Raw genomic sequence first — 11,239 nt, 5'->3', positions numbered from 1 at the left:
GGTATGTAGTTGCAATTTGTGATAAAAAGTTTTTAAGGAAAGAGTTGGGCTTTGTAATAAGGACAGGATGAGCGACTATAGAATAGAGATCGGAGAGCATGCCTCTGAGGAAGGAATCTTCAAATTTAACCTTGAAATTGAGCATGAGTTAATGAGACAGTATAGGAGTAGGAATATTGTATGTTGTTGTTGTTATGTGCCGTGGAGTTGGTTCCTACTCATAGCAACCCTGTACCCGGTTTCTGAGGCTGTAAATCTTTACAGGAGCAGAAAGCCTCATCTTTCTCCCGTGGAACAGCTGGAATATTATAGAAGTATAGAAAAGAAGGGAAGAATGGGGTTAGAGATGTGGGCATAGGCCAAAACAGACAGGACTGTGTAATGTTTATATGGATTATTTTGTTCTTTTTTAAAGGAAATGAAGTTTTTGAAGGAGTTTAAGCAAGGAGTGATCTAATCATGTTTTAAAGGATCAACCTGACTGTTGTGGTCATAATTGATTGGAGGAAAATATGGATTTTAGATCAATTAGGAAGACATTGCATAGTCTAGGTGAGAGCAGATTGTGAAGAAAATCATATCAGTTACTGAAAAATAAATAATAAACATTTTATTTGTATATGTGACTATATAAGTAAACATATGATCCTGTTATAAGTTTATGGTGTCATGGAACGAGAACTTGCTGCTATGTTAAACTGCGTGGAAAGACCACTCACTTGGGTCTTCTGATTTCATAATTCTCTTCCCAGTCAAGTAAAATCTCTCTTATACTAGCTAAAGTGTTTACTCTATATACTCACATTTTTCCCTTCAGTATTCCAAATCTACTTTCTTTCTACTTCTTTGATTATGATCTATGATCTAAGCCTATATTCTAAACACTTTCTCTCAAGTGGTTGTCATTGTTGCAAGGAACTTCTTTTATAGTACTTTGTTTACTAATATATAAACGATGGATAGAAGTTTAATACTAAGATGGCAAATGGCTTTTCTTGAATGTCATTCATTTCCCATTTTGTATTTATGGAGTGTATCACTAATTAATTAAATAACAATCTATAAGTTCAATGTAAAAGTTTTTTTTTTTTTAATTGGTTTTTAGATGTGGAAGTGAAGAGAAGAATATGAAGATCCTGTGACAAAACCAGCTTATTACCTTGTTCATAGAAGGTGAAGGAATCTGGATCAAGAAGATATTAAAAAGTTTGAGAGGAGTCGAGTGATGATGGCTAACAGGACCATGATCATTTCTTCACCCACTCTTAAATTGAAACAGATTTGCTAGGGAAACTTATGCATTATCTGCTATCACATTCTGTTTAGGGAGTAGAAGATGAAGGGCTATCAACGCAGGCAACAGTAAGCCTGCATAATCATAAAGAGAGCCAATTTTACAACTAAGTTTCTGAGCAAGGGCATTGGGAAACATCTCACTTAACAAGTCAGCTGCTCTTCAGACCCCTCAACCTAATCAATACCTTCTTGATTATTTAGCCTGCTTTTCCCAACTATAATCTAATTCTACAGTCTCCTTGTGTTGAAATCTTCACTAACAATATTTTGTTCCACCCTTACACTCCATTATCTACTCTGCCCAACTCTCCCAAGAACACACAGCCCAGACTAATTTAAAATAGCAGCTGTATTCACTGTATCAGTTCAGCTAGCAAAAAGTTAAGGAGCCCTGTTGGCAGTGGTTAAGAGCTTGGCTGCAAACCAAATATTCAGCAGTTTGACCCCACCAACACCTCCACTGGAGTAAAGACTTGGCAATCTGCTCACATAAAGATTACCAAAATGAAAAACCCATTGCTGTTGAGTTGATTCTGACTCAGAGATACAAAGGAGAACAGCCACACAGAGTTTCCAAGGTTGTAAATCTTTATAGAAGCACACTGCCACCTCTCTGTCTTGCATGCAGCAGAACTGGTGGGTTAATACTGGCAACCTATCTGTTAGGAGCTGGGTGTCACCACTGTGCCACTAAGCCTTCTCTCACATGAAAAGTACAGTCTGGAAAATCCTGTGGAGTAATTCTACTTTGTTCTGTAGATTAGAACGGAGTATATCAGAGCTGATTAGAATCAGCTCAACAGTATACAATAAGGCTACAAAGAGTTTTAGATACCATCTAGAACATAGACTACAAAGTTATAGAGACCTTTCCTGGATTACAGAATTTTGAGTAACTTATTTGTTATCTCTAATTCACAATTGGTCCCTGGGTGGCACAACCAGTTAAATGCTCAACTACTACATGAAAGGTTGAGAAGTTTGAACCCATCCAGAGGTACCTCCGAAAAAACATCCGGCGATCTGCTTCTTAAAGGTCACAGATTTAAAAACCCTATGGAGCAGTTTTACTCTGCACATATGGGATTGTCAACCTTGAGTCACAATCAATTGGACAATAGCTAGTAATCCATTCCTGAGTCTCCTTTAAAATGGGGATACCTACCTTATAAGAATGTTAGTAGAAAGCAAATAAATTACAAGTGAAATCACTTGGTGCAATGCTTGTCATATAGTAAGCTCTTAACAAATGCTAATTTTATGATGATGAGGATGATAGTGGAGATGGTGATAACTTTAAGAAACCATGAGGAAGAAAGTAATTTTTCTGAGGTAATTACTTTTTCTTCCTTATTGATTCTAAATTCTGTCAGTCTCTTGAAATCAGGAGACTTATGATCCTATGTCTATTTTAACATTGTGGTCTGTTCTGTTTTCAGAAAGTTTATGAATTTTTTGACTTCCTCAAATGTAATTTGTATCCAAGAAGTGACGTCAGGAAAGAGACATCAGATTCATCATACCCATGCATATTTCAATTGGATCTTTCTCAGAAGCATCAATGTTGTGTTCATATGTGAAAGTGTTATCTGAGCCAACCATCACTTATACACAGCACATGAGAATTTTTTTCTATGATGGACTTGAAAACAGTTCTTGAATACTCATCATGACTTGGACTTGGCTAAGAGTTCAGATCACCAGGACTTTACTGAGGCAAAGAATAATCAAGAAGCAGTGGATGAGTAGATTTAGCTACTCTGTGGATCCTCCTAATTGGATTGTTACTCTGATGCATCTCTCAGGGCTTCTGCCTCGTCCAATCTGTGGCGTCTGTGCTCTGGAAACAAAGGAGACAGCTTTGCCTCCGCCACAGCTTCTTCATAGCTATGATCACATCCTTGTTTCTCAGGGTATAAATGGCAGGATTCAGCATGGGGGTAACCATTGTATACAGCACAGAGACTGCCTTATCCATTGGGAAAGTCCGAAATGGCCTTGCATAGATATAGATACAAGGCAGAAAGATTAAGGTCACCACAGCAATGTGGGAGGCACAGGTAGACAGGGCCTTGCTGCGGCCCTCCCTTGAGTGACTTCGGAGCATGACTAGCAATGCTGTGTAAGACCCCAGCAGCACCAGAAAGCACATGAGAGTCACCAGTCCATTGTTAGACACCATCAGAAGCTCTAAGACAAAGGTATCTGTGCAGGCCAATTTGATGAGCTGTGGAACATCACAATAAAAGTTGTCCAGTTTATCAGGCCCACAGAATGGCAGCTGGATAGTCAAACCAACCTGTACAATTGAATGGATAAAACCACCCACCCAAGATGCCCCCACGAGGATCCCACAGATAGTCTGATTCATAATGAGTGTGTAGCGTAGGGGCTGGGAAATGGCAACATAGCGGTCATATGCCATGACAGTCAATAGGAAGATCTTGATGCCACCAATGAAGTGGAAAAAGAAGAGCTGGGTCAGGCAGCCACCAAAGGAAATGGTGGGGTTGCCTGAGAGCAGGTCAACCAACATCCTAGGTGCTGTGATAGAAGAATAGCAGAAATCTAGGAAAGAGAGATTGCTTAAGAGAAAGTACATGGTGGTGTGCAGGCATGGGTTGGATACTACAACAGCCACAATGAGGATATTTCCAGTAACAGTCATAAGATACACAGCAGAGAACACAATGAAAAAGAGGAACCGGAGCTCCCATATCTGAGAAAGTCCCAGAAGTACAAAACCTGTCACCTGGGAATGGTTGGCTGGATTCATCTGCATAGTATGACCTGGCAAATGGAACCTGCTGAGAAAAATGGACATATTCATCCCTGGGTCCAAAAACTTTGCTGAAATAACTTATTTTTCCCACTCTGGGAATCCTCCACTATCCTGTTTGTTACGATAAGAGTGCAATACCCAATACAAAATAATTGCAAAGATTAGAACATTATATCAATGTAATCAAATATCAGGGACATAAAACAGAGTAAATTGATACAATTTATGGTCTATGAGAATCAATAATAAGCTCTCAAGAATTGAGAAATTGATGTAGAAAACAGGTTTCTAGACAGGGACTGCAGTTCAGTTATGCCAGAAACTAGTTATGTAAATGCAAGCAATTTTATGAAGTTTCCAAGCCTCACTTCCCCCATCTATAAAATAAATTAGGCAAAATGGCTTCAAAGTACCTTCTAATATAATATTTGATTAATTATATATTTCCTTGATTTAGAAGACTTAGTAAATCCTAACATTCCAGTCATTATTTTATGAACATAGATTTTAAATGAATTGTAGATCTAAATGTGTATTTCATAAAAGTTTTAGGAGAAAATGTACATGACCTTGAGTTTGATAATGAATTTGTCACCAAAAGTATAATCCACAAAAGAAAATTTGATGTTGGACTTTATTAAATCAAAATTTTGTGCTCTATAAAAGACAACTTTAAGATAATCAAAAGGTAAGCCACAACTCGAAGAAATACTTGCAAAATGCATAGCTAGTACAAAACTCATACAAAATACACAAAGAATTCTTAAAACTCAACAATAAGAAAACAAACCATCTCTTTATAAACTGGGAGGAAATCTGCACAAATATCACACAAAAGTTGGTAACTAGACATATGAAAATGTACTAAACATCATTCATCATTGTTGTTGTTGTCTTTATAGACAACAGAACAAAACACTGCCTAGTGTTGTGCCATCCTCACAATTGTTGTCATGTTTGAACCCATTGTTGCAGCCACTGTGTCCATCCATCTTCTTGCAAGCTTTCCTCTGTTTTGCTGACCCTTTACTTTATCAACCATGATGTTATTTTCCAGAGACTGGTGTCTCCTGAAAACAAGCTCAACATACAAGAGACAGAGTCTTTCAAGGAACATTCTGATTGGTCTTCTTCTAAGAAAGATTTCAATATTCTTTGCCAGCAACCAGAATTCAAAAGAATTTTTTTTTTTTTTTTTTTTTTTTTTTTTGGTATTCCTTATTCATTGTCCAGCTTTCACATGCATAGAGGCAATTGAAAATACCATGGCTTGGGTCAGGCATACCTTAGTCCTCAAACTGACATCTTTGCTCTTCAACATTTTAAAGAGATCTTTTGCAGGTTTGTCCAATGCGAGGTGTCATTTGATTTCTTGATGGCTGCTTCCATGTGTGTTGATTGTGGATCTAATTAAAATGAAATATTTGACAATTTCAATATTTTCTCCATATATCATGATGTTATTTATTGATGTAGTTGTGAGGATTTGCATTTTCTTTACATTGAGGTGTACTCCCTACTGAAGGCTATCTTCTTTGGTCTTCATCAGTAAGTACCTCAGGTCCTCTTCATTTCCCTCAACCAAGGTTGTGTCATCTACATATTGCATGCTGTTGATGAGTCTTCCTCCAATCCTGATGTCACGTTCTTTTTCATATAGTCCAGTTTCTTGAATTATTTACTCAGCACACAGATTGAATAAGTATGGTGAAAGGACATAGAAACCCCTTTGGTGTTGTTGTTGTTGTTGTTGTTGTTAAGTGCCATCAAGTCGGTTCCAACCCATAGCGACCCTGTATAGAGTTTCTGAGGAATGACTGGTGAGCTTGAACTGCCAACCTTGCAGTTCAAATGGCTTTGCAGTCTGGTGCATTAACCCACAGTGCCATACCAGGACTGCCCCCTTTTATAAATCTTAAACAGGACAAAGATAAATTGTCTAAATGAGATAGACCAACATTAGCCATAATGGTGTCCAAAGGATTTGTGGTCATGTAGCTTAATTATGTGGTTGTTGTTAAGTGCCATCGAGTCAGTTCTGACTCACAGCAACCCTGTATAGGATTGCTATGGAGTTTCCCAGGAGCAACTGGTGGGTTTGAACTGATGACCTTGTGGATCACAATCCAGTGCTGATCCTACAGCATCACACCAGGAGTCCAGCTTAACTATAGACTGTAATTAAGGAAATAGTCTCAAAATCATCATTGGTGTCAGATAAATTAATCATTATTGTGGACAAAACTATGGAGGTGAGGAAAGTCTCAGGTTGTGACACATATGTACTCGATGGTTGCTGTTGTTAAGTACCTTTGAGTCAGTTTCAGCTCACAGCAACCAGTATAGAGTTTCCAAGGAGCATCAGGTAGGTTTGAACTGCCACCCTTGCAGTCTTCAGTTCAGTGCTGGTACTACAGTGCCACACAGATTTAAAAGCTTTATGGGATTAGTTCTGGGGCACTCCAAACACCTGTCTACCTGATAGCATCCCAACTTCCATTATGGGCAAATCCAGGAAAGTCCTCTGCAGGCAAGATATTGTAATTTAGTTAACAATAGCATATGAAAGTTGGACATGCATATGAAAGTTGGACAATTAATAAGAGAGACCATACAAGAATTGACACATTTGAGTTATGGTGTTGGAGAAAAATATTAAAAGTACCATGCATGGGCTGCCAGAAGAACCAACAGTACTATTTTGGAAGAAGTACAGCCAAATATGTCTTAGAAGCCAAGAGAGACTTTGTCCCTCATACTTTGGACATATTATCAGGACAATTCCCAGAGAAGGACATCGTGCTTGGTAAAGTGAAAGGTCAGTGAAAAATTGGAAGTCCCCAACAAGATGGATTGGCACAGTAGCAGCAACAGTGGGTTGAAGCATAACAACAATTGTGAGGATGGTCCAGGACTGGGCAGTGTCTTGTTCTGTTGTGCATAGGGTCATTATGAGTCAGAACTGATTCAATGGCACCTACCAACAATAAGAGAAGCTTATAAAAAAAAGAAGTCTTATTGTTGTTAGGTGCTGTCCAGTTACTTCTGACTCATAACAAGCCCATGTACAACACAGAACAGAACACTGCCCATTCCTGTGTCATCCTCACAACTGCTATTCTGTTTGGGCTCATTGCTTCAGTCACTGTGTCCAATCATTTCTTGGCGGTCTTTCTCTTTTTTGTTGACCCTTCCCTTTACCAAGCATGATGTTCTTCTCTAGGGACTGGTTCCCTCCTGATAATATGTAACCTACGAGAAATGAAGTCTCATCATCGCTGCTTATAAGAAGTAATCTGTCTGTACTTCTTGCAAAACAGATTGGTTCATTATGGTTCATTTTTCTGACTATCCATGGTTTATTCAGTATTCTTCACGAACACCATAATTCAAATGTATGCATTGGTTCTTCTCCAGTCTTCCCTATTCATTGTCCAGCTTTCAAAAATATCGTAGTGACAATAATTTTGACAAGTTAGATTAAATGGACAAATTCTATTAAAATACAATTTACATAAAATTGAAATAAAATAAAAAGTAAGTATTTATAGCCCCATATATGGGAACAAACTTGAATTCATTATTAAAATCTACTCTGTCCCCTGCAAAAAACACCAAAACAACAAAACAAAAAACTTTCCATGTGTGGATGTCTTTACTGATGAATTTTTTCAATCATGAGAGGAAGAAAACAATCTTACACAAATGCTTTCATAAAGTTGAGGAGGAAGCACTTCATAACTCATGAGCATGCTGCTGACTCCAGCCAGACAAACGCATTAAAAGAAATGAAAAAATTTAACTAATAACCCTCATCAACATAATGTGATTATCCTTCCTTCAAAATTTTAACAAATTGAATGTGGCAACATATTCATATATAAATGTATATATGTGTAACAACATACATATCTGTGGTGATGTGCCATGGAGTCGGTTCCCACTCATAGAGACCCTTTATAGGGTTTCTGAGGCTATAAATCCTTACAGGAGAAGAAAGCCTCATCTTTCTCCCACGTAATAATTGGCAGTTTCAAACTGCTGACCTTGAGGTTAGCAGCCCAACTCATAACCACTATGCTACCAGAGATGACAATGTATCATGAAAAGTGGATTTATCTGAAAAATGTAAGGACATCCTAATGTTTAAAACTGCAATTAACAAAATTACCATGTTAAGAATATAAAGGATTAAAATCACATGATCAGGTCACCAGATACAGAAAAAAAAGTTTGGAAAAATTTATCATCCACTGACAATAATTAGGGACAGAGGGGCATTCTCAACCTAATAAAAGCTATCTGCAAATATCTGGTACAAATGTTTTAGCACTCAGCTGTTAACTGAAAGGTGAGAGGTTCAAATCCAGTTTATCAAAGAAAGGTCTGGAAAAATCTGCTTCTGCAAAGATTACAACCAAGAAAATCCTACAGAGCCCAGTTATAGTCTGTAACACCTGGAGTCAGCATGTGTCACATTAACTCCATGGCAATAGATAGCAAGTAGTACAAATGTCTTACAGTCTACATTATACTTTATGGTAACACATTAAACAGCTTTCCCCTAGATCAGAAACAAAGAAACGCTGCTCCTTCTTACTAATATAAAAGACATAGTCTAATGGTATCTATTCACAGAAAACATCGTTATTCATGGGGAAAATCCTAAGGAATAAAATACATTATTAAAATTGACAGATAAATTTAGCTTGGTCAATATTTCACAGCTGTCCTCTTGTGGTGTTGTAGAAATAGTACTGGATTGCTAAACACAAGGTCAGCAGCTCTAAACTACCAGCCTCAGAAACCCTGTTCAAGGTAGGTATGAGTTGAAAATGACTATGTAGCACTTAACAATAATACCAATATTTAATTGAACAGTATTCAAAAAAGAGTTTAACAAAGGACTTGCAAGACTGCCACGGTGAAAAATACAAATTTTGATGATAGAAATTAAAGGACACTTAAATAAATAAATAAGCACTGAACTGCTAACCTCAAGGCTCTTGATTTAAGTTCTTTGAAACCCTATTCAGGGTCACTATTTTCAGAACCCACTCAACAGTATTCAACAACAATATTTAACTGAGCCTTATTCAAGAAAGAATTTAGCGAAGACTCGCAAGATTGCCACAGAGAAAAGAACAAAATCTGATGATAGAAATTAAGGAGACCAAAATAAATAGAAGGAGTCTTGATGTGGCAGCATAGGATGAGCATTGGACTGCTAACCACAAGGCCTGTGGTTTAAACCCACCAGCCACTCCTCAGGAACCCTATGCAGAGTCACCATGAGTTAATGGAACTTAACAACACCACAAGAAATAAATAGAAAGATCTTGGTCAGTATTTAGAAAATCCAATATTCTTAAAATATAAATTTTCTACAAATTGGCTTGTAGATTTCATATAAGGATATCATAATGCTAGGTGCTGGACACAAAGAATAGGCAAGTTAATTCTAAACGTGATATGGGTGTACAGGGATATAGATGGACCATAGCAAGCTTGGGGGTGGGATGGGAAACGAATGAATTACCTAATCTGATTTTAAAATTTACTATAAAATGTAGACTAGTTTGGGCCTATGGATAGTTTGATATAATAATAACCAGAAATAGACTCGTATTTATATGACCAATTGAATTTACACTAACATGGCAAAGTAATACAATGGAGGAAAAAGTTCTTTCAACATATAGTGCTGGAATAACGGTGTATCAATATGGCAAAGACAAACAAAATAAAAACCATCACCTTTATGTAACTTCAATCATAACAATTAAATGTAAACTTCTAGAGAATATATTCATGATTTGGAATAGTCAAAGATTTCTGACACAGAAATAAATAACCCCAAAATTAAAATATTAATAAATTAAACTTCATCAACTTCTGCACATCAAAAGATAATCTGCTACAATTTGATGAACTTGACCTATACAAATAAATGTAGTAGCTCAAAAGAGGGAACAAATCTTTCCAGCGAGGATCATTCCCACCCCCTCGGTATGCACGGTTGACAGATGAGAAACTTAGACATTGGCTACCCAAAAGGGAGAAAGGGAGCTACAAAGGCAAGAAATGACTGGCTTACAAGTTTTCAAGAGGGAGCCTAGTTCCAGAGGGTGCATGGGAAGGTAGAATTTCCACAGAGTGGTTTCCAATCTGTCTGGATAGGGCTGATGAAAGGAGATGGGGATAAGATTTTTGTGGTACAGTAGTGAATAATTGCTATCAAGACTGACTGTGAGGGTTGAAAATGTAAAGGTAGACATTTTGTAATAAAAGGAGGGGAGTAGCTGACTTTGCAGTCCAGGAGAGGCGGTCGCTGGGCCCATCAAGGGAGAAGAGCAGAGTGAAAGACCCTATCCAGAGAAGCAGTGACACCAGAGATGATGATGTGGAGAGCTGGAGCAGCTGGGGACTCTAGACTCAGAGAGGGAGAGGGCTGTGTGCTGGCGGCCAAGGAGCAGGCTTGCAGGGTGTACCCTTTGGTTGTTTGATGATGCATGGAAAGGACTGTAATAATTGAAATGAAATTAAATATGATAGGATGAATGTAAAGCTAATATTCTCCCATGTAAACTATCACATAATTCACAATAAAAACTTTAAAAAAAAAAAGAAAATTTGAAGAACTCAAAGAGGCAAACTAGAAACAAAAAGAAAATAGTTAAAAACATGTGTCTGAGAAAAGTCTGGAAGTAGACACTGAAGACAGAGGACTTATGAATAAACAATACGCACATGCAAAGTGCTCAATATCATAAATCATCATAAATCATTGGGGAAATGCAAATTAAAACTTTAATGATCAAACATTATTCATTCTATGTTAGAATGACTTATATTGGAAAGACTGACAACACAAAACATCAGCAAGAGCATGGAGCAACTGAATCTCGCATACAATAATAATAAAAAAGTTAAATGGTACAATCACTTTAAAATATTTTTTGACAACTTCATATAAACACATACCTCCCCTTTGACTAGTAGTTCTTCTTCTAGGTTTTATCCAAGAAAAATTAAAACAGATTCAAACATGCAAACCCAACAAAAATTTATACAAAAATATCAGCTTTAGTTAAACTAGCCAAACACTAGAAATAATCCAACTAGCCAATGGAATAAATTTGAAAAATTAAAGACAAATTA

General features: G+C 37.2%; 1 protein-coding gene across 1 annotated transcript; it reads right to left on the bottom strand.

The window, feature by feature from the left end:
- Positions 1-3,097: 3,097 nt before the first annotated feature.
- LOC102837749 (olfactory receptor 4D5-like) lies at positions 3,098-4,072 on the bottom strand. The gene has a single exon (XM_006834002.1). The coding sequence runs from the start codon at positions 4,070-4,072 to the stop codon at positions 3,098-3,100; it is 975 nt and encodes a 324-aa protein (XP_006834065.1).
- Positions 4,073-11,239: the final 7,167 nt, after the last annotated feature.

This window comes from Chrysochloris asiatica, unplaced genomic scaffold (assembly GCF_000296735.1).
Source record: "Chrysochloris asiatica unplaced genomic scaffold, ChrAsi1.0 scaffold00008, whole genome shotgun sequence".
Lineage (NCBI taxonomy): Eukaryota > Metazoa > Chordata > Mammalia > Afrosoricida > Chrysochloridae > Chrysochloris > Chrysochloris asiatica.
Note: the sequence above shows the minus strand (reverse complement) of the source record. Positions and strands in the feature narration are given on the sequence as shown.